Raw genomic sequence first — 24990 nt, 5'->3', positions numbered from 1 at the left:
ATCACTGAACTGACTTTCTACCTCCAATAATAATCTATTTCCCCTATCTGTTTGTCTGTGTTTGTGTGTAATGGGGTGTTTAAGGCAATTAGAGTTTCAGTTAGTAATATTATATGGCAATGGCTTATATCTCTTTACCTGTAGCTATTGCCAAATTACTTCTAATTAATAGTAATTCTTAGTTATTACAAAAACCTGATAAATGCTGGCAATTGACTTTGGTCAGGAAACTAGCCAATTGGGTACCATGTATATTTTTATTATAAGAAACAATTGTTATGACTCCAGATTCAGCAGAGCTCAATTTACAGTGCGCTATTGCAGTGAGTCATAATAAATATAGCTATGATGTCTTTCTATCATCAGGTGGTTTAACAAGCCTTTCAACTATAAAAACAAAGTCATTAGATGTTCTGATATCATGTTCTCAGGACCTCAGAAGAAAAGGCAATTCTTGAATTATATTCCAATAACACCTCAGCAAGGCCAGCTGCAGAAAGATGTAGTGACAACATGAATGTTTACATATGCTGTTTTCATTATAAGTTTGGATACAAAAATTTATAATAGAAATACATAAAACATACAAGTTTATCTAAAGAGAGAACAGAACTAACATTACAGATTCTGATGAAAAGATAATTAAGCAATGGGAGCAGTAATACATCATTCAGTCCCTCATGCCTTTACAACCATTCCAAAAGATTATAGCTGACCTGCTCCAGGACTAATACCTCTTTTGCACCAGCTCCCATTAGATTAATGAAATATTAAGGAATTGAAAGCTATCTACCTTCCCTATAAATACTTTCTGTGGTAGACTCCACAGGTGTCTGCAGTAAAGAATTCCAGACATCACTATCCTTTAGAAGAAGAAACTCCTTTGTATTTAAGTATTAAATGAATTTCCTGTTATTCTCTATGTTGCTCAGTTTAAGATTTCCCCATCTGTGGAAACATCTTCTCCACATACCAGGTTCTGAGGGGTTGACAGGTCAAATGTTCCAATAAGATCACCCCTTATTCTTCTAAATTCTAATATCAAACCTGCTTAGCCATTCAAGATAAATTCAACTCCTTCTTCCCAAGTATCAGCCCAGTGAATTTCTTTTGAACTGCCACCAATGTATATCCTTTCTTTAGGTATCAGAAAACACTAATTCTGTTTCTCTCTCCACATATGTTGATACTTCCAACATTTTTTTTATTACCAGTTTAAAGCAACAAAATTGCATGAGGAACAAAATGACCACACTCCAACTGGGGAAGACACAAGCAATCTCCCTGAGTTAACAGTGGCTGAAGGACCTGAACTTAAGGGAATTTATATTTGCCAGGAATTGGTGTTGGAGAGACTGTTAGGTCTGAAGATTGATAAGTCCCCGGGGCCTGATGGTCTACATCTTAGGGTACTGAAGGAGGTGCCTCGAGAAATCGTGGATGCATTGGTGATTATTTTCCACAGTTCGATAGATTCGGGATCAGTTCCTGCAAATTGGAGGGTGGCTATTGTACCACTTTTTAAGAAAGGTGGGAGAGAGAAAACAGGAAATTATAGACCAGTTAGTCTGACTTCAGTGGTAGGAAAGATGCTCGAGTCTATTATAAAGGATGAAATTACGACACATCTGGATAGTAGTAACAGAATAGGTCAGAGTCAGCATGGTTTTATGAAGGGGAAATCGTGCTTGTCTAATCTTCTGGAATTTTTTTGAGGATGTAATTCTGAAGATGAATGAGGGAGATCCAGTAGATGTAGTGTACCTGGACTTTCAGAAAGCGTTTGATAAAGTCCCATATAGGAGGTTAGTGAGAAAAATTAGGGCGCATGGTATTGGGGACAAAGTACTAACTTGGATTGAAAGTTGGTTGGCTGACAGGAAACAAAGAGTAGTGATAAACGGCTCCATTTTAGAATGGCAGACAGTGACCAGTGGGGTACTGCAGGGATCAGTGCTGGGACCGCAGCATTTTACAATATATGTTAATGATATAGAAGAAGGTATTAGTAATAACTTTAGCAAATTTGCTGATGATACTAAGCTGGGTGGCAGGGTGAAATGTGAGGAGGATGTTAGGAGATCACAGGGTGACCTGGACAGGTTAGATGAGTGGTCAGATGCACGGCAGAGGCAGTTTAATGTGGATAAATGTATGGTTATCCACTTTGGTGGCAAGAACAGGAAGGCAGATTACTACCTAAATGGAATCAATTCAGGTAAAGGAGCAGTACAAAGAGATCTGGGTGTTCTTGTACACCAGATAATGAAAGTAAGGATGCAGGTACAGCAGGTAGTGAAAAAGGCTAATAGTATGCTGGCCTTCATAACAAGAGGGATTGAGTACAGAAGCAAAGAGGTTCTTCTGCAGCTGTACAGGGCCCTGGTGAGACCACACCTGGAGTACTGTGTCCAGTTCTGGTCTCCAAATTTGAGGAAAGACACTCTGGTTATTGACAGAGTGCAGCGTAGGTTCACTAGGTCAATTCCTGGAATGGTGGGACTACCTTATGCTGAAAGACTGGAGCGACCGGGCTTGTATACCCTTGAGTTGAGAAGACTGAGAGGGGATCTGATTGAGACATATAAGATTATTAAAGGATTGGACACTCTGGAGGCAGGAAACATGTTTCCGCTGATGGGTGAGCGCTGAACCAGAGGACACAGCTTAAAAATACGGGGTAGACCATTTAGGACAGAGATGAGGAGAAACTTAGTCACCCAGAGAGTGGTGGCTGTGTGGAAGTTCTGTCCCAGAGGGCAGTGGAGGCCCAGTCTCTGGATTCATTGAAGAAAGAGTTGGATAGAGCTCTCAAGGATGGTGGAAACAAGGGTTATGGAGATAAGGCAGCAACAGGATACTGATTAAGGATGATCAGCCATGATCATATTGAATGGTGGTGCAGGCTTGAAGGGCAGAATGGCCTACACCTGCACCTATTGTCTATTATAACTTTTGAAAACATTACACACAGTGTGCATTTCCTTTAATGAATGTTAGTGCTCTCGCAAAGATCTTACTCAACCAATTTTTTAACCCTACATTCTAAAGTGCACATAGTTATATCTTCATGCTTGCCCAAAATTTAACTTAAAATAAAGATTGATTTGAAAAACGTAATCTTGATTCAGGCTCATCAAAATCTGAATAGCCGACACTCCCCAAATGAAAACACTTTCTTTCCCCGATTGACATATGAATGTGATGAAAAACTAGTTTGTTTAATAATTTTTATCCTGTTTTCATACACATTACTGATTACAGTCTAAGGGTTCAAACATCCAAAACTGCTCAGAAATAGCTCCCACCTCTTGAGTTTTAATTAATAAACATAATTCGATAACCGTAAAGTCACTTAGGGAAGAGGATTAACTGATCCCTATTTCTTTTCAAATATCCGCGGCATCTTCTATTTTACCGAACTTCCTGAGGTTGGGCGCACAGTGCTTACAAATTGTGTGTTTATCCAGATCCACCCTAACTAGTGACCATGCTACAAGGCCTCCAAAGATTGTGAAATGGGGGCGGGGCAGGTGATGCAGAAGTGCAATATTACTTTCAACAAAATCCCTTCCAGATCATGTGAAGGATCGAAGTTACTTACGAGAAGCAGCAAAGCAGTCAGCAGGGGCCTCCCCGCTTGCCCCGGCTCTGCAGACTCATGTGAGCCAAAGCACCGCGTAGGATAGAAACGGACGCTTGAGGAGTCGGGTACTCACCAGCCACGAGCCGGATTACGCAAAGCTTGTTGGCTCGTCGCAGCGAACATCCACGGTGTTTCAAAGAGGAGCCTAGCTACTGCAACTGCGATAATACACAACTGTCAGACATTGGCCTCTAACGAACTCCAGGAGCCACCATGTCCAGCCCGAGGGACGACGGGAAGAGAAAAGCCAACGTCCGGAAGGAGGCCCAAACCATTCAACTGGGCCAACGTCGGCCTTTCCTCACGTTTCCAGACAACCCGGACGGCAGATTTAAAAGTGTCTGCCACCATTCCGAAACAAAACGAACACGACGATCAGATTTCAGTGTCTTGCATGCTCATTGCAGCCGCTGCTCGGAGTTGCGCGGGTGCAGTGGACTCGCCCAGTAACCATAGCAACAGCCACAACTAAAGATGGCGACTGCGTTGACGCTGAAGATGCAGCTGCAGGGACTGGAGGAGGAATTTTTCCGCAGAAACAGGTAAGGAAAGAAGAGAAAGCACTGTGCAAAAAAGGGTAGAAGAAGGACCTTCACTGCCGTTGAGGAATTATTTACAGTTGCACCCCTTCCCCTGTCAACTCAAAATGGTTTCAAAAGTAGTGTGCGTGAGAGATTAGCTGGTGTCCTGTGTTCTACTTTTTGTAAAATGTTGTCGGTGGCTAATGTCTTAGTAAAGATAGTCAAGAATGACATTAATGTTATACTTTCGTATGCTGCACCTGAAGGCTGCTCGGCTTTGACACTGGAACTTGAGTGGGAAGAGTAGGATAACAACATTCCTGTTGTTGCTTAATTGGAATTAACATACAGTACCTCACAGTTAATAATATATTTTGTTACATGCAGGCAGATCAGATTAGACAGTGAAATATGTGGGTGAGGGAGTGGTGTGAGAACTATGGATTTTGATTCGGGAAACATTAATTCGAGTATTGTGGAGATACGGAGCTGTTCCTTAGTAATGGGGTGGACAAATATGAACTAAGGATGCTGGAAATCTGAAACAAAAACAGAAACTCCAGTGGATCACTGAACCCGAGACGCTAAGTCTGCTTTCTCTCCACAGATACTGCCAGACCAGCTGAGTTTGTTTTCCCAGCGATTTCTGTGTTTTTGTTTGGGTAGAACTCGAAGTGAGCTGAGACCAGTGCCCTGATGACTAGAAAAACATGTGGTACATCGGGCTTTAGTCACCTAAAGAAAACGTATAGGAGTAGGAACTGAGGTGGGAGGATTCAATAAAACGTAAATTATAATAGAATAAGGAAACATATAAACGCAATAGATTAATATAACAAATTCGTTAAAATAAGCAGTATGAAATGGAGAGACAGAGCTGAACAAGGATATGATTCATTAGAGACTAACTAGCATCTGACAAAAAGGTAACCTTCAAAGATAAAGATATGTGTGAATAGATGAATTAGACAAAATAGATGAATTAAAAGCACCAAAATAAATGGGTTTGATCCAGTATTCTTTGCCCTTTTCATTCTGTTAAAGTCAAGCGACATCAGATTGTAGCAAGTTTATTTGAAATCACAAGCTTTCCGAGCGCTGTTCCTTCGTCAGCTTCGCTCTGCAACTACGCAAACTAAAAGTTCAAGGACATTTAACTTTTTTTTCTTCTTGTTTCACGGAATGACGCTGTTGTTATGAATGATTCAAGTACACCTACAATGCTGTTAGGAACAGTGTTCCAGGATTTGATCCAGTGACGGTGAAGCATTGGTAATTTAGTTGCAAGTCAGGATGGTGTGTAGCTTAGAAGGAAACTTGCATGTTATTTGCTGTACCCATATGGCTGCTGCTTTTGTTCTTCTCTGGTGCTGGAGGTCCCCCATCTTGCATATGGCATACGATGTTGCAATTATGCATTAATGGTGAAGGGAGTGAATGTTTAACAAAGAGTATGGGGTGCTGATATAGCAGTTTGCCTTTTCCTGGATAACATAGGAGATCCACTACTCCAGGCAATTGGAGTGTATTTCATCATACTCCTGAATTGTACTTGTAGATGGTGTGTAGGTGTTAAAGATGGAAGACAAGTTACTTATCTCCAAATTCCAAGTCACTGATCTGCTGTTTTATCCATGGTATTAGTATGGATTGTCCACTTTAGTTTCTTGGTAATGGAAGTTGGTAATCAAGGATTCAACAATGCTAATGTCATCGAAGTGGAGATGGTTTTTGTCATAATACATTGGAGTGGCAAGAATGGCTTGCCTAAATTTTTTTTTGCAGGTTTTTGAAAGCCTGGGAAGGAAATTGACAACTATCTCCAGGCAGTTCCCTTTCCATATTATGAGTAACCCTCAGCCTTCCATCTTTAGAGACATTGAAATCCAACCAATGTAATAAATCTAACTTATCTGAATCTGCAAACAATTGAGACCTTCACCCTGGGACTGACTGCAGTCCCAAAAGTACTAGGCGACATGGTTGGTCAGTAGTTAGCACAGTTGCCTCACAGCCAGGGACCCTGGTTCAAATCCAGCCTTGAGTAGCTGTGTGGAGTTTGTGTGTTCTCCTGGTGTCTGCGTGAGTTTCTGCATGCTCTGATTTCATTCCCACAGTACAAAAATCTGCAGATTAGGTGGATTGGCCGTTCTAAGTAATCCTTAGTGTCAAGGGATGTGCAGGTTAGGTGGATCAGCTATGGTAACTGGGTCCACTAGGTGGAATGGAACATAGAACATAGAAAAGTACAGCTCAGAACAGGCCCTTTGGCCCACGATGTTGTGCTGAGGTTTAATCCTAATGTAAAATATAGTAACTTAACCTACGCACCCCTCAACTCACTGCTATCCATATGCATGTCCAGCAGTCACTTCAATGTCCCCAGTGACTCTGCTTCCACTGGCAACTGCTTCCACTCTGGCAACGCATTCCATGCATTCACAACTCTCTGCGTAAAGAACCTACCTCTGACATCTCCTTTATACCTTCCTCCTAATATGACTTCTCATATGACTCCTCGTACCAGTCAATCCTGCTCTGGGGAAAAGTCTCTGGCTATTGACTCTATCTATTCCACTCATTATTTTGTACACCTCGATCCAGTCTCCTCTCTTCCTCCTTCTCTCCAGAGAGAAAATTCCAAGCTTATTTAACCTTTCTTCATAAGACAAGCCCTCTAGTCCAGGCAGCATCCTGGTAAACCTTCTTTGCACCCTCTCCAAAGCCGTTGTATCTTTCCTATAGTAGGGCGACCAGAACTGGACACAATATTCCAAGTGTGGTCTCACCAGGGACTTGTAGAGCTGCAGCAAAACCTCGCGGCTCTTAAACTCAATCCTCCTGTTAATGAAAGCCAAAACACCATATGCTTTCTTAACAACCCTAGCAACTTGGGTGGCAACTTTGAGGGATCTATGTACTTGCACACCCAGATCCCTCTGTTCCTCCACACTGCCAAGAATCCTGTCTTTAATCCCATATTCAGCATTCGAGTTCAACCTTCCAAACTGCATCACTTTTCATTTATCCAGGTTGACCTCCATGTGCCATTTCTCAGCGCAGCTCTGCATCTTGTCTGTCATGCTGCAGCCTGCAGTAGCCCTCTATACTATCGATGCTCCAACCTTTGTGTCATCTGCAAATTTACTAACCCACCCCTCAACCTCTTCATCCAAATCATTTATAAAAACTACAAAGAGCAGAGGCCCAAGAACAGAACCCTGCAGGACCCCAGTCAATACTGACCTCCAGGCAGAATACGTTCCATCTACAACCACTCTCTGCCTTCTGTCAGCCAACCAATTCTGAATCCAGATAGCCAAATCTCCATGTATCCCATACTTCCTGACTTTATGAATGAGCCTATCATGGGAACCTGATCAAATGTATTGCTGAAGTCCATATATACCACATCCAATGCTCGACCATCATCGACCTGTCTTGACACCACCTCAGAACTCAATAAGATTTGTGAGGCATAACCATTTAATCACACTATGCTTTGCCAAATAGTCATAAATCCTATCCCTCAGAATTATTTCCAAAACTTTGCTGACCACAGACGTAAGACTGACTGGTCTGTAATTGCCAGGGATTTCCCTTCTTGAAAAGAGGAACAACATTTTCCTCCTTCCAATCGTCCGGTACGACTCCTGTGGAGAGTGAGGAGGCAAATATCCTCACCAGCAGCTTAGCAACCTCCTTTCTCACTTCCTGGAGCAGCCTAGGATAAATCTGGTCTGGCCCTGAGGACTTATCAATCTTAATGTTTTCCAAAATTTCTAGTACATCAACTTCATCAATCTTGATCTGGTCAAGACTGTATCCCAGCTCCTCCAAGTTTTCATTTACAACAAGTTCCCTTTCCTTGGTGAAAACCGAAGCAAAAAACTCATTTAGGGCTTCCCCTATCTGCTTAGACTCCATGCACAAGTTCCCTCCACTATCCCTGATCGGCCCTACCTTCTCTCTGATCATTCTCTTATTCCTCACGTATGAGTAAAATACCTTTGGGTTCTCCCTAATCCTTCTTGTCAAGCTTTATTCGTGCCCCCTCCTGGCTCTCCTCACCCATTTCTGAGCTCCTTTCTAGCAAGCCTGTAATCCTCTTAAGCTGTGCCAGATCCTTGTTTCCTCCACCTTGCGTAAGCTGCCTTCTTCCTTTTGACGAGAAGTTCCTCTGTTCTCGTCCTCCAAGGTTCCTTAATCTTACCCCTTCTTACCTATCTCAGAGGAACAAATGTGTGCATCACTTGCAACAACTGCTCCTTAAATAGTCTCCACGTGTCTGCTGTGCCCTTTCTGTGGAACAATTGCTCCCAGTCTGTACTTCGCAACTCCTGTCTGATAGCGTCATAATTTGCTTTTCCCCAATTAAATATCTTCCCTCGGTAACTGCTCCTTTCACTCTCCAAGGCTATGCTAAATGTGAGGCAGTTGTGATTACTCACCGAAGTGCTCTACCAACGTGAGATCTGACACCTGTCTCAGCTTGTTGCCAAACACCAAATCCAAAATGGCCTCTCCCCTCATTGGTCTGTCTACATACCGAGTAAGGAAACCCTCCTGAACACACCTGACAAAAACAGCTCCATCCAAACCATCTGCACTTCGGAGGTTCCAGTCGATATTGGGAAAGTTGAAATCACCCATAACAACAACCCTGCTACTTCGGCATTTTTTCAGAATCTGCCCGCCTATGAGACCTTCAATCTCTGTACTGCTATTAGGTGGTCTGTAGAAAACCCCCAATGTGGTGGCTGTTCCCTTGCTGTTCCCAACTTCGACCCATACTGACTCCGTAGACAAACCTTCCTCAACAACCTTTGTTTCTGTAGCTGTGATGCACTCTCTGATTAGCAATGCTACACCCCCTCCTCTTTTTCCACCCTCCCTGTTCTTTTTAAATGTTGGAACATCAAGCAACCATTCCTGCCCCTATGAAACCCACGTCTCCGTTATGGCCACAACATCGTAGCCCCAAGTACTGATCCATTCTCTAAGTTTGTCAGTCTTATTTTGGACACTCCTTGCATTAAAGCAGACACACTTTAACCGATCCCTTTGTTTCATCACGTGAGAAACCTTCCTGATAGGTTCAATACATCCTGTTGCTGCCCAGTCAGCAACTGACCTCCTCGCAGACGTGTGGCTCTGATTCTCACCCCCCTGCCAAACTAGTTTAAACCCTCACGAATCACATGAGCAAATCTCCCACACAGGACATTTGTGCCCCTCCAGTTCAGGTGTAACCCGTCCTTCACGTACAGGTCCCACCTTCCCTAGTAGGTATCCCAATGACCTAGGTATCTGAATACACCTTTGTCATCACAAAACAAAACAAATTTGAGAAAACTGACAACATCATCAACAACATCCTTATTGGTATAAATTTCACAAAATAGGAGGAGAACAACAACAGATTAGATGTCACAGTGGAATGAACAGTTAATGGAGAATTGCAGACCAGTGTCTACAGGAAGGCAACACACACATCAAATACTTAACTACAGAAGCAATCATCCCAACACCCACAAACGGAGCTGCATCAGGATATTATTTCAATGGGTTACAATACACTGCAGCACCCAAGAACCACAGTCCACTGATACTTAAATAACAAATGAAACAAGTAGACAACATGCCCAGAAACTCTAGCCACACTACCATACAAAGACATCTCGGAGATGATTACCAGACTGCTCCAACCCCTAGGCATCATGGTAGCCCACAAACCTACCACCACTTTGAAACAGCTACTGATTAACCTAAAGGACTATATACAAACGTCATTTACAAAATACCATACAAGGACTGTAGCAAATATTACAATCGGACAGACAGGCAGAAAACTAGCCTCCAGGATACATGAGCACCAACTAGCCACCAAAAATCATGACCAACTATCACTAGTATCCATACACAGAGACAAAGAGAGAGACACCAGTTCAAATGGGGCAATACATCCATGTGGGACAGGCTAAACAAAGACACGCACAGGAATTTCTTGAGGCCTAGTATTCAAACCAGAACTCCATTAACAAACATATAGATTTGGACCCCATTTATCAACCTCTGAGAAAAAGAACCGGAGATGATACCACCCACCTTAAGAGATCATGATGCAAACAGAAAGTGGGACTGACCACCAGCGCTTCACCAGAGGCTCACTGATGATGTTACCTAGCATGGTGACGAAATGCCTGAAAATAAACCTGCCAGCTTAGTGAACAAGCGTAAAACCTGAACCTCAACCTGAGCAACAAATCTTCTCAAAAATCATAAATGTGAGGTGTTGCATTTTGGAAAAGCATATCAGGGCAGGACTTACATAGTCATATTCATCGTCATAGAGGTGCACAGCCTGGAACAGACCCTTCTGTCCATGCCAACCAGAATCCCAACCCAATCTAATCCCACCTGCCAACACCTGGCCCATATCGCTCCAAACCCTTCCTATTCATATACCCATCCAGATGCCTTTTAAATGTTGCAATTGTACCAGCCTTCACTACCTTTGGCAGCTCATTCCTTATACATATGATCCTCTGCATGAGAAAGTTGCCCCTTAGATCTCTTTTATATCTTTCCCTTCTCACCCTAAACCTATGCTCCCCCACCCCCAGAGAAAAGACTTTGTCTATTTATCCTATCTATGCCCCTCATGATTTTATAAACCTCTATAAGGTCACCCCTCAGCCTCCGATGCTCCAGGGAAAACAGCCCCAGCCTACTCAACCTCTCCCTATAGCTCAACTCCTCCAACACATAGTAAGGGCCTTGGCAGTGGTGCTGAACAAGGAGACTTTGGAGTGCAGATTCATCGTTCCTTGAAAGCGAAGTTCCAAGTAGACAGGATAGTGAAGAAGGCGTTAGGCATGTTTGCCTTTCTTGGTCAGTGCATTGAATATAGGAGTTGGGCGGTCTTGCTGCAACTACAGGACGTTGGTTAGGCCACCTTTGGAATAGTATGTTTAATTCTGGTCTCCCTCCTATCAAAAGGATGTTGTGAAACTTCAAAGGTTCAGAAAAGATTTACAAGGATGTTGTCAGAGGTTGAAGGAGTTGAACTATAGGGAATGGCTGAACGTGCTGGGGCTATTTCCCCTGGAGTGTCGGAGGCTAAGGGGTGATCTTATGGAGATTATAAAATCATGAGGGGCATGGAGAGGGTGAATAGCCAAGGTCTTTTCCCTGGGGCAGAGGTTTAAAAACTGGAGGACATAGGTTTAAGATGAGAGGGGAAAGATTTAAACAGGACCTAAAGGGCAACTTTTTCAGGCAGAGGGTGGTGCATGTATGGAATAGGCTGCAAGAGGAAGTGGTGGAGGCTGGTACACTTATGACATTTAAAAGGCATCTGAGTGGATATATGAATAAGAGGGGTTTAGAGAGATATGGGCCAATTGCTAGAAAATGGAACAAGATGATTTAGGATATCTGGTTGTTAAAGTACCTATTCAAGATGGCTCAGGGAATCCCTGATGGACTCTATCGGTAGCCTCTCTTGATTCGTCCCAGAGATCATACTCTGTGGTAATCTGGAACGTAAAACTCTTCCAGACTATTTAGTTTAAATTATTACCTTTATTTACCAATGGCATCAATGTTACACTGTAATAAAGATATCTATAAGCCAGGCTTGAGCTAAGGTTCTAAAACCTTTAGCAGAGTAGCAGCTCAGCTCTTTATCCCTAAGAGCTCTCTCTGGCTACTCCCCTTTTTGTTGCCAACGAGCTATTTTTATACTGAAGTTGGTATTAAAATTACAAAAACACATGTCATTAATCAGATAAGCAGCAATAAAATGGCAAAAGTTTGCAAAGGAAGTGAAACTCATTGACAGGTCTGAGTACACTTGACTAATTAAGCTACATGCACATCAAAGTGGGAACCCTAGGTTAAGCCAGGCCAGATGGTCAATTTTGGCTAGTACATAATAACGAGAGACTAGTCAAAATTATGCGGAAAAGGTCATGAGGTAATCTTGCTCAGTTAACATGTCCAGTTTCATTGTCCTACAAAATGGCTTTTTCTTTTACAATCATCTTAGATTCCCAGAATGCAAATTAAATTCATAACATTCCCGGATCTCGGCATCCAGGGAACAACACACAAACATTCAATCCATTACAAGCCAGTGTATACTCAAATCAGACTATAACTAGTTAAACTTTCCACCAGCTTTCGTCATAACACTCTCTCTCTCTCTCTTTGTGTCTCTGTGTCCTTTGAACCCTTCAGTCAGTGAATGTCATTTACATAAAACTGTTTTCTCTCTCACTCACACATGAACATCTTCCAATTTTCAGCCTTTGTGTTCTCCTAGCCTGTAAGGGTGATGAGACATTCACTTCCCAGAGCAGTCTGTTCAGTGTGGTATACATGAAAATGTATCAGGATTGTTCTATTATGTGCATATTCCACTCAGCTTATTAAATTATAAGTTATTTTCCTTCTGAGTATGTGTTTTGTTAAGGGTCTTTGATATCAACCAGCAATTTAGTTATCCGACACCCTGCTGTGAAATATGCACACCTCCAGCTTCTGGTGTGAGAAGGAAGTACTGCCACACATTCCACAAGTGAATAAATGTTATAACTGATTTACACTGATCCATTGACACTAAGAATACATGTCACCAGTTCTTTTGAACAAGCACTTTCTCGCATTCTCTGCAGCAAATGTGTCACATAGAAGGCTACACGCTTACTTATGGTTGACATGGACAAATTGAACTGTAGAATGTGTTTCCATGCTGTTTAACTTTATGACTCTATACTAACACCCGCTAAGAGTTTCCAGCAATTTCTAGCTTTAAAATAATGTTTCTTTTGTTATTTTGGGAGATTTTCTAAAAAAAAATGTTTTTTTTATTATATAAGCAAAGCAATTTGGTTCTTCCATCTTGCTATAATGTATCCATAACCAATATTATTTTTCAGCATTGCAGAAGAAAACCGATTACGAGAACATTGCGCTGCTGTGAAAATCCAAAGCTGTTTCAGAGGGTTTAAGATTCGAGCGCATATCAGGTACAGTCAACCTAATTAAACCTTAGTCAGTATTTCAGCAATCATAATCTATTAATGTACCTTTACCGTATCCAATACCTTGCTTCATGTTTATCAAGCTTTTGTCACACTTCATTTTAACATTTTTCTAATATAAATTTCCACAGCCACATTAATTATAAACACTGCACATCTATGCCATATGACGTGACTATAGCTGCCTCACATTTATCTGAAAGGATTCTAGTGCATAAAGCTCACTTAGAAACTCCTCAACCTATGACAGAGCCATCTATATTTTGGAATTGCTTTGCCCAGTCTAGCTGCAGGAACGTCAGTAACATTGTTGTGGCATCCTCTGGAATTTCATACATACAGGCAAAGTATAGAAGGCTGGTTTGAATGGAATTTCTAAGGTGCAAATGTACAAGTCTATCACCTCTGATCTTTGCTTTGCAGACCCTGGAATTCAAGGCAATCATAGCTGCATATAAATTAGATTATTAACAAATGCATCAGTATAAACAGACACGTGAAGAGCCATCATGTAGACCAACAAGGCAAAAATGACACTGGTACTGTGTGCTGCTAAAAAAGATGCAGCAGAAGTAGTTTTATCAACAATAATTTAAATAAAGAGAGCAATGCTTCTGTGCAGCCCATTCAAGTATACATATAGCGATTTGATGCTTAAATTAGAGTTCACGTTATGGAGATGTCTCATCATTAATGATCTGATTCATACACAAATAATTGAGACAGATATCCTAAACTATAAAAGATTTAGGACTAAATTTGGACCAGATATTAATTTTGAAAATTTTAAATTTTGGTATTTACAGTTATACTTTGGTCGTCTTATACCTTTTGCTCAAATCCAGTTTTAGTGACTTTTGCATCTGATTTATATAATACTTTAATTATAGACAGTAACACTACAATTTATGTGGAAGAAAGAATTGAGTGTCTTTTCTTGAGCAGGGTATTGATTAAATTGTGTATTTTGAACATTTGTCCTAAAATCTAATGTGAATTTAATTGGTATAAAAAACGATAAGTAGAAGTGGTTTAACACTGATTATCACTCTTTGGAAAACCATGATAGTCTGGTGCATTTGCACACTGTCCTAAGGAGTTACTTTCCTTTCAAATCTTGATGTTCAGATTTTTTTAATACTTGAAATTCATGTCTGGGGTCTAATAAAACAGACAATGGAAAGATAAGCAGGATTGATCAGCATCTACAAGGGTAAAATACAGACATAATACCACGTCTCAAAACTCATAAAGGTTATCCACACTATTACAGAGCTTCTTTTTTATTCTCCCTTCTCCTCCCACCCAGCCAGACATCATTTGTCATATTTCTAACTTTCGTCAGTTCCAATGAATTATTCCATAACTTAAACATGAAATAGTTTCTTTTCACCGATACTATCTAACCTTCTGACCATTTCCGGCATGTATAGTTTATTTTCTACTGCAACATTTGATGCAGTGCAACCTTTTCCCACCTCCCTTCTTACCATACACAACCCAAAATGCTTCTTCCAAGTGAAACAACAATTTACATAATCCTTTCAACTAGCATGCAATATTCGCTATCTGTTTGGTGGTCTGCTTTATTTTGGTGAAATCAAACTGTTTGCAAGCATGACCCCCAGCTTCCTGCCTGTTAACAGTTAAATTCTCCACTTTGCACCAACTCTATTTCAGTCCTTGACCTGCACAGTGTTCTACAGAAGCTTAGCTTAAGGTTGAGGACAGCATCACATTTTTCACTCTGTCTTTTGTACTCAATATTGAGTTCAGCAATTCTTAATCATTACGTCTACCTTCATTCTGCATTTTATTTTCTCTTGTTTCTTTGTTCCTTTACTTTGCATTCTGCAGGCTGTTATTCAGCCACTCATGTCTCATCCATACACTTTTGTCCCTTTAAATTTACTTGGGTATTCCAATTTCTTTGGCTTTTGTACAATATGACCTTTTGTCATTTAATCTCTCCTGCCCTCTAACCTATGCAGACCTTCTGTTTTGTTGTTGTTCTCACCCACCCCACCTTTCAATTAATCAAAAACTACTACTTTGTTCACTTTCCTCAATTATAATAAAAGGTCACAAATTTGAAATGTTAAGAGTGTACCTCCTCACAGGCGATCTGTTGGGTATTTCCAACACTTACTGTTCTTAAACTGAAAGATCATGAAAATAATTTGCAGTGTAGAGTCACAGAAGTTTGTCATTTTTGAATTTTTGGTGCAATCCAGAACTAATCTCATTAGTTTTTTTCCAAATTTCCTTGCATTCATATCCACTTCAAATATTTATTATTTTCTTTTAAAATATATGATGATCTCTGACATAAATGTTTGTTCTTGTAAAACCAACCTGCAGTGTAAAGAGAATTTTTCAAAGCATTCTTTTCCCTCTCATACTCACAATTTTAAATTGATTACACTCCACAACCAAAGCAAATTGTTCTTCCCTATTCACTTCATCAAGCCCTTCTTAATAGTTAAATAAAAAAAGCCAGCTTGGCCTCCTGTTTTGCAGCTTTCAACATTATTGATCTCACCATCTTCTTCAAAAACTCTGCATTGTTGTCCAGCTAGAAGAGACTGTTTGCTTTTTTTTTAGATTAGATTAGATTACTTACAGTGTGGAAACAGGCCCTTCGGCCCAACAAGTCCACACCGACCCGCCAAAGCGCAATCCACCCACATCCATTCCCCTACATTTACCCCTTCTCCTAACACTACGGACAATTTAGCTTGGCCAATTCACCTAACCTGCACATTTTTGGACTGTGGGAGGAAACTGGAGCAACCGGAGGAAACCCACGCAGACACTGGGAGAATGTGCAAACTCCACACAGTCAGTCACCTGAGGCGGGAATTGAACCCGTGTTTCTGACGCTGTGAGGCAGCAGTGCTAACCACTGTGCCACCGTGCCGCCCACTTTCTCATCTGCTTCCATGCTTTTTTAATCTAATAAACAGCCAAAGTTTTGTTTGAAATATCTTCTCCTTCCTGTTCCCGCAAAATTATCTTGTGTGCCCTCAATGATCTATCCTTCACCACCTCCTATTTCTCATCTACAAGTTGCCCCTTGGCAACAATATCCAAAAAGCCTTAGTTTTCCCAAATGCAGTGATGGCACCCAGTTCTATCTCATCACCATCACTTCCACCTCTAATGTTACTAAGTTATCAGACTGCTTATCTGACATCCACAACTGAATGAGCAAAAATTTTCTCTATTAAATAGTGGGAAGATTGGAACCATTCTTTTCAGTCCCCAATTAAAGCTCTATTTCCAAAGTACTAAGTCCGTCTCTGTTACTGACAAGAGTCTGAGGCTAAACCAGTCTATTTGCAACCTTGCTCAACCCATGTTTGACCCAAGACGAGCTTCTGGCCATATGTTCATACCATCATTAAGACCTTTTGTAACATCACCTGACGACATGTTTGTCCCAACTTATCTTTCTTGTTGCCTCAAGATTTGTCTATTCCAATATACTTTTGGCTGGCATCTCACATTTTGCTCTCTCCAAACTTGGGGCTATCCAAAACTCCACTGCCTATGTCATCCCTTAACCAGCACCCCAGCACCTTATTTTCAAATTCCTCCACAGCCTCCTTTTTCCTTTTGTCTTCCAGCACTGCTAAGCACTTATTTTGCACATCTCTGATTTTAACTGCTACACAATTCATAGAATCATAGAATCCCTACGCTGTGGGAACAGGCCATTCAAGCCCATCAAGTCCACAATGATCCTCTGAAGAGCATCCCACCTGGACCCAACCCCTAATCTATCCCTGTAACCCTGTATTTCCTAGGGCTAATCCACCTAGTACTATTGCCAGATATTGTCAGGGCATAAAGTCTTTATAGTATCGAGTGTATCCAGCTGTTTCTTGATTCAAAGTGGAGTGAACTGAATTGGCTGAAACCTGGCATCTGTGATGCCAGGGTGCTCTGGAGAAGGTCACGATAGGTCATCCAGGCGGAACTTCTAGATGAAGATTGTAGCAAATGCTTCAGCTTTACTTTTTGCACCGATGTGCTAAGCTGTCCCATTATTGAGGATGGCAATACTTGAGTTGTTTAGTTGTCCACAAACTTTCCTGCCCAATGTGGCAGGGCTATAGAACTTAGATCAGGCCCATGTGCTGTGGAACCGCTTAGATCTGTCCAGTACTTGCTGCATATGATATTTGGCACACAGATATGTTGTCGCTTCGAAGTTGATAGCTCATTTTTATGTCTGGCTATTTCTGTTTCTGGCATATCCTATCTTGTTCACTGAACAAAGTTGCTTCCCTACCTTGATGGTATTGGTAAAGTTGGGAATATGGGGGGTTTGAGAGTGTGGTGCTGGAAAAGTACAGCCAGTCAGGCAGCATCCGAGGAGCTGGAGAATTGACATTTTGAGCATAAGCTCTTCAACAGCTCTACTACATGCCAATATTTCTTTCCTTAGATAACGGGCCTGAAACCGTTCATGGTATGCCAGCTCTAGTTTGACGAGAGCCTTGAATTTTTTTGGCAAAACCTTCCAACATTTATATTCCATTCCCTTTGAAATACAGGCTAACATTCCATTTGTCTTCCTTATTTCCTGCTAAATTTAGAGGCAAGTTTTTTTTTTATTCATGAATGAGCACTCTGAAATCCTTCTGTTTTGTGACTTACTGCATTCTTTCTCAATTTTAAGCTGTTTACTGGTCCTCTAGTTTTCCTGCTAAAATGCAAAACCTCACATTTTCCCTTATATTCATCTGACTAGTTTGTTACTACTCACTTAACCTGTCTTTATCCCTCTGCAGACTCTTTATGTCATCCTCATTACTTGTCATCCCACCTATTTTGTGGCCTCCCCAAACTTGGCTTGAGTGCATTCACTTTCTTTACCTAGGTCATTGTTACAAATAATTGTGGCCTCAGCACTAATTCATGTGGCACTGTACTAATTGCAGGTTGCAGACATAAAAATGATTCCTTATCCCAACTCTCTATCTTCTATAAGGGTCCTGATATTGGTGATCCCATCGGCGTGCCATTGATTTGTTTACAGATCTTGTCATTGAAGGTGAAGTTGGTTGTGAGGCACAGATCTACTAGTTTGAGGATGCTGTCCTTGCTGATGGAGTTGGTGCTGTCAGGTGTTTGTGTCCTTGGTTCATCTAGCAGTGAGGCCAGTGTTTCTTTGACTAGAGTGATGTTTATTGATAAACATCGTATTCAGGAACAACAACCGATAAGCGCAGTCCACCGATTCCTGCACAACAGACCCAAACAAGAAGACATAACATGCCCAGACAGTTTATCCACCCTGCCATACATCAAAGACCTCTCTGAGATGATGACCAGACTACTCCGGTCCCTAGGCATCATGGTAGCACCACACTGAAACAGCTCGTGATGAATTTAAAAAGGACCCCACACCAACAACCAGTGGAATGAACGTCATATACAAAATACCCTGCAAGGACGACAACAAACATTACGTTGGACAAATAGGCAGGAAACCACCAGGATACATGAACACCCACTAGCCATCAAAAGCCACCAACTGTCACTGCTATCCATACATACAGACAAAGAGGGCCACTAGTTCAACTGGGACAACGCGTCCATCCTGGGACAACTAAACAAAGACACACAAGGGAATTCCTAGCATCCAAACTAGAACTCCATTAACAAACCTATTGACTTGGACCCCATTTACCAACCTCTCAGAAACAGAACTGCAATTGATATCAAATACCACAACAAGCCAAGATAGATAAATAGCAAGCAGGGCAGTTCACCAACGCTTCATTGGAGGCTCAGTGATGATGTTACCTAGCATGGTAAAGTTGGTGGCTCCAATCACAAACTGCCAGTGGTTGGGACCCAGAGACCAAAATGACAAGTGGTTGTTCTCTAACCTATCCTTTTAGCCAAGAAGGACGTGCAGTACAAAAAGAATACAAGGAGTAAAACTTGGGAAGAAAATAGTAGTTTAAAAGAAGTGTTTACCAAACTGAAAAGAAACACTTTACTGGTTATAAACTTAAAACACAATATATCAATCTACAAAATGGCATCAATTCATGACAATTACATTAGCAATCTTTCCACAATTAACTAGGACCACCTCACTAATCTGCTCCAGGCCTAGTCAAGGCGGCGACTGAGGAGTATGGTTAGTCTGACTGCCTGCCCTTCATTTGTGGTTGTGTACACTCCCAGTCATCCTTGGAGAGGCTTGCAGTATCCACGGGCACACTTGAGGACATGAATGGGCTAATTGTTACTTCAGGGGTTGCATTATTATTATCAATATCCAAAATGAAATATTTTCATTTTGAATGATTCGTTGGAGTGCTCCTTTAAAGGATCAGCAGTCTTTAGTTCAATTTAATTTTACACTCTTTTTAAAAGAGCTTCCATGTCTAATGGATAAATTTCTCTCCCTAAGTTTGCAGTCTTGTTATAGTAGAGGTAACATGGCATCTTGGAAAACTGCATCATTGACAGAGTAGAACAGGATTTTCCCCTGTGATGTAGGACCCAGATGTCAGTGTCAAATAGGGGTCATAACCTGCGCTGTGGGGGTAACAGTCACTTGGCATTGATTTTCCTAAAAGTGGGCCAATTAGTAGCCACAGGGCCGACTCACCATCCAATTAAGCAGGCTGGCTTTCAACTGGAGGGCCAAGAGGTTGCTCTTTACCTTGGAAGAAGGTTAAGCCTGCAGTTTAGAAAGATGGAGACAGAACACTTCTGTTTTGAGGTGCTGTCTCTGCATATTTTAAAACATAGAAGATGAAAGAAAGAGCTTAGCTGCCAGGCCATTGCCGTGAACAGAAAACCCCCACCACCAGTGATGACATGTAACTGAATCCAGGCAAATAGAGACCCTCAACTTAACCCATGCAAATTTTACCAATTCAACCACCCCATCCCCCAATGTCTTCTGACCTAGACCCAGACAGATCAGTGGGCCTGTAGGCCAAATAGAAAATTCTACTTACTTCTGACAATCAGCTGTAAAGGGACTTCTAATCCCTTTAATGGATTCCCTGTGCTTGCAGAAGTGGCTCTTCAGCTGCTGATCCTGTATCCAAAAAATAAAGCCAAGAAGCAATGGTGATAGTAAATTGACATGCTGGCTAGTGGCATAAATGTTCATACCCACCTATCTCTGTAGTGTTCTCATCTGCGGTCAGAAGTCCTACCACAGTGCCAACAAAGAAAGACATGCAATTGAGCGTAGCGCCTTGTTGAATTCTTGTAGGGAACTTCTGTTCTGATGTGATGTTGCTGCCCTATATTATGTAAGGTAGGTACCTTTGAAGAAAGCTACTTTTAATTGAAAATTTTCAGATTATAAAATTTATCAGAAAATTAATAACGTTAAAACTGTTTTCTTCAAAAGATATGTGCAGAAAATTGCAATCGTCATTCAGAAAACATGGAGAGGTTATCGTAGCAGAATGGAATTCAGAAGCATGGTTCAGGTAAAAATCTTGATTCTATGAGGCAATTCTAATTAACTTAGCTCTTGACAAAGATGCATTAAAAATGGAATGATGTTTTATGTTCATTTAAAGAACTTCAATCTTCATGTTAATTAATTTTAATTTTATGGACAAAATCTGGATTTATTACAACCTACTGGAATTTTAAATACAAATATTTGGATATTTAGCCAAGCTAACATACCTCTAGGTTTGGTAGTGCCCAATTTTCATGGACACATTCTGATCGAGAATCGTTTGAGCCATGCACATGTATTTGTGAGAAATAGTGCTATTGATGCTATCCTGGTTTTAAAAAAAGTATCATTTGTGCAGTTAGTATCATACTGGAAGGATGCAGTACAGGCAGATTGTGGCAGCAGTCAGTGTGCAAGGCTCATTTGATGACATAGCTGTAATTTATGGAGCTCCATGCTCCAGCCAACACTCTTAAGCTTGCAGAGGTGAACATGTTAAGCACCAAGCAGAATCCCACTTCTCTTCACCTTTCTTCCCAACACCTCATCCCCACTACCTAACTTAATAGAACTGTCAAGTATTTACAGTTTTATTATAAGATGTTTTCTTATCTAAATTACATAGAGTATACAGCACATAAACAGGCAATTCAATCCAAAAGGTAATTACACCCATTCTAACATTTTATGTTTCAACTCAATCTCCACCCCTTCTTCCTTATTTAATTCCATCAGCAAAACTTTCTATTTCCAACAGCAATTAAAAAGAGAGCCAATATTTAGACTGTTTGAGAGGAGAATGGTGATTGGCTGGCAAGTGGACACAAATTGATGGAAGTGATGCCATGAAGGATATATCAATTAATGATGATTGACAATTTTGATGTGATTTCTCAGGACAATGTCTTTACTAATGAACCAGTGATTGGCAGTCACCTGCTTGGTGAAAGTGAGGACTGCAAATCTGCAGATCAGAGTCAAGATTAGAGTGGGCTGGAAAAGCACAGCAGATCAGGCAGCATCTGAGGAGCAGGAAAATCAACGCTTCGGGCAAAAGCCCTTCATCAGGAATGAGGCTGGGAGCCTCCGGGGTGGAGAGAAAAATGGGAGGGGGTGGGTCTGGGGAGAAGGTAGGTTAGAGTGCAATAGGTGGATGGAGGTGGGGATGATAGTAATAGGTCAGAGAGGAGGGTGGAGCGGATAGCTGGGAAGGAAGATTGGCAGGTAGGACAGGTAATGAGGATGGTGCTGAGCTGGCAGGTTGGAACTGGGGTTTGGGGTTGGGGAGGTAGGAAAATGAGGAAACTGGTGAAGTCCACATTGATGCTCTGGGGTTGAAGTGTTCTGAGGTGGAAGATGAGGTGTTCTTCCTCCAGATGTCTGGTGGTGGGGGAGTGGCAGTGAAGGAGGCCCAGGACCTGCATGTCCTTGGCAGAGCAGGAGGGGGAGTTGAAATGTTCAGCCACGGGACGTTGGGTTTGATTGGTGCGGGTGTCCTGGAGATGTTCCGTAAAGCGCTCTGCGAGAAGGCGTCCGGTCTCCCCAATGTAAAGGAGACCGCATCAGGAACAACGGATATAATAAATGTCATTGGTGGATGCGCAAATGAAACTTTGGATGCGGAAGGCTCCTTTGGGGCCTTGGATGGAGGTGATGGGGAGGTGTGGGCGCATGTTTTGCAATTCCTGAGGTGGCTGGGGAAGGTGCCAGGAGGGAAGAGTGGGTTGTTGGGGGGCGTGGACCTAACCAGGTAGTCACAGGGGGAACGGTCTTTGCGGAAAGTGGATATGAGTGGGGAGGGATATATATCGCTGGTGGTGAGGTCCATTTGTAGGTGGTGGAAATGCAGTTTATGTGGAGGTTGGTGGGGTGGAAGGTGAGGGCCAGGGGTGTTCTGTCCTTGTTGCAATTGGCGGGATAGGGTTTGAGGGCAGAGGTGCGGGATGTGGATGAGATGCTTTGGAGGGCATCTTCAGCCACGTGGGAGGGGAAACTATGGTATTTAAAGAAGGAGGCCAATTGGTGTATTCTGTGGTGGAACTGGTCCTCCTGGAAGCAGATATGGCAGAGGCGGAGGAATTGGGAATACAGGATAGCATTAATACAGGAGGTAGAGTGGGAACAGATATAATCCAGGTAGCTGTGGGAGTCGGTGGGTTTGTTAAAAAAAAATATCAGTGTTGAGTTGGTCGTCATTGGAGATGGAGAGGTTCAGGAAGGGGAGGGAGGTGTCGGAGATGTTTCAGGTGAATTTAAGGTCAGGGTGGAATGTGTTGGTGAAGTTGATGAACTGCTCAATGTCTTCGCGACAGCATGAGGTGGCTCATCAATGTAGTGGAGGAAGAGATGGGGAGTGTTGCCAGTGTAACTACGGAAGATGGACTGTTCTACGTAGCTAACAAAGAGACAGGCATAGCTGGGGCCCATGTGGGTACCCATGGCTACCCCTTTAATCTGGAGGAAGTGGGAGGATTTGAAGGAGAAATTGCTAAGGGTGAGGACAAGTTCAGCCAAATTAATGAGCGTGTCAGTGGAAGGGTACTGGTGGGGACATCAGGAGAGGAAGAAACTGAGGGCTTGGAGGCCCTGGTCATAGCGGATGGAGGTGTTGAGGGATTGGATGTCACCTGCTTTGTTGAGCTGAAATATGTGCAGTAACTTCTGTCTGCAAAAAAAAACCTTGTTCATTAATACACAAGTGCATTTAACTGCAAGCCCAGTTGACAGTCCTAAATCAGTTAATGTAATTCTTTGCTCAGTCTATATTATACATCAAATGTTGTAAGATTGTGGATTAACATCTCATTTTGGACATTGTGTTGCAAACTTTGCAATGTACTTTGATCAGTATATTGCTTGTTCTGAACAGCCAAAGGTACGTGCTGTTTGTTAGGATCCTCCAATATTGGGGATGTTCAGTCTAGATACTTGGTATCATACCAACACTGAAATTCATACACCGCATTACTCACTTGTCTGCAGGTAGAATGTCTGTTTGGTTTGTCGCCAGCATCCTGTTAGTGGCAGACACCATTCACGTGCCTGTTGTATAGCTTATGTGTAGCTGCCTGCTCATTCTTGATGAAGGGCTTTTGCCCGAAATGTTGATTTTCCTGCTCCTCAGATGTTGCCTGACCTGCTGTGGTTTTACAGCACCACCCTAATCTTGACTTTTCTGTGTAGCTGCTGTTCACCTGTTGCTCAAACTTTTGAGATTCCATACTATTACAGAATAATGTGCAGTGGATTGGGCAGTAGCAAATTGATTTGTTTCCTTTACATCCATTCTGACTGCCTTTCTCTGTCTTCCTGCTCCAATGTACTTCTGCAAACTGCAGTATGGTTGTTGGAAGGCTACTAATTTTCATGACTAGAATGACTAGGGCTGAGAGACTAAAATCAGTAATGCTGAGAGAACAAGACAAGTTTCTGCTTAATGTGCCAGTGCCACTCAATCAGGGTGATGCCTCAGCTTCATGCCATCATGGTAATCTGATGGTGAACAAGACAGTCTGCAGCATTCACAACCATATTGGCAGTTGTTGGACCTTGCATAACAGTTTGAGCTTGCATCAAGTTTAGTTGACCTGACACACCAGGAATCTCAACTTTTGTAGCAAAACTTCTAGTGGCATCCACCATGATCTGCTTTGTCATGTTTGGGACCACCAAGTGGACAAAAGGATTTGATCATGCTTGAAAGGATGGAGTTCCAGTTCTGCTCAAAGTATTGTGCCAAGTTGGTACCGGAACCTTCCATTCCCTTGACTGCTTTCTGGCAGGCGTTCCATGCTTCAAGTGTTTCATTGTGTATACACATCAGCTTTTTTTCTATATCCTTGCCCATTGAAGTATTTCAGAGCACAATGTTAAGATCTCAACACCTTGGTGAGCTCACCTCTGCCTTATTCCAACCCCCAGCCCTGAGCACATTTGTGGGACACTGGGAATTGTTTAGGGAGAAGGTAGAAAGGCTACATTCTGCATAAATCTAGAATTAAGGAAAAAGATTGATCTCTAGTTTCTTACACTAACATTAGGCTTTGTATGTCTTGACAGATGCAATCTATTTGTGGCTGGTGTCGCACCAGATGCAGACCCTGCTTCTAAGCTATCCTCTTGATAATATGTGCAAATTTGAGCTGTGTTTACAAGTATTAAATGTGAAGTACAACATTATGCTCTTGTCCCAGTGCCTCGTGAGGTTGTGATTCTTGCATATTGGATAAGTAAAAAGTCATGGGGAAAGGTTGTGATGAAGAAGTAGGGATTAAAGTAAGAGAAATATGCTTATGCCATCTGCAACTTGTAGGCAGA

General features: G+C 41.9%; 2 protein-coding genes across 5 annotated transcripts in view; one reads left to right on the top strand and one right to left on the bottom strand.

Annotated features, from left to right (window-relative positions):
* Positions 1–3875, bottom strand: part of gpatch2 (G patch domain containing 2) — a 305562-nt gene extending 301687 nt beyond the window's left edge. For 2 of the 3 annotated variants that reach the window (XM_072580765.1, XM_072580767.1), the window contains exon 1: positions 3720–3875. In XM_072580765.1, coding sequence (XP_072436866.1) covers positions 3720–3769 — 50 coding nt within the window. In that variant the 5' untranslated portion in view covers positions 3770–3875. Of the gene's footprint in view, positions 1–3604; positions 3643–3719 lie in introns of those variants that run through there. The other variant, XM_072580766.1, reaches the window with a different exon arrangement.
* Positions 3876–4077: 202 nt separating this feature from the next.
* Positions 4078–24990, top strand: part of spata17 (spermatogenesis associated 17) — a 342383-nt gene continuing 321470 nt past the window's right edge. For both annotated transcript variants that reach the window (XM_072580768.1, XM_072580769.1), the window contains exons 1-3: positions 4078–4188; positions 13113–13202; positions 20614–20695. In XM_072580768.1, the coding sequence (XP_072436869.1) occupies positions 4121–4188; positions 13113–13202; positions 20614–20695 (240 nt within the window). In that variant the 5' untranslated portion in view covers positions 4078–4120. The remainder of the gene's footprint in view (positions 4189–13112; positions 13203–20613; positions 20696–24990) is intronic.

The sequence above is a fragment of the Chiloscyllium punctatum genome, chromosome 11, assembly GCF_047496795.1.
Source record: "Chiloscyllium punctatum isolate Juve2018m chromosome 11, sChiPun1.3, whole genome shotgun sequence".
In the NCBI taxonomy this organism is placed as follows: Eukaryota; Metazoa; Chordata; class Chondrichthyes; order Orectolobiformes; family Hemiscylliidae; genus Chiloscyllium; species Chiloscyllium punctatum.
The sequence above is the reverse complement of the archived record's forward strand: the minus strand, read 5'-3'. Positions and strand labels throughout refer to the sequence as shown.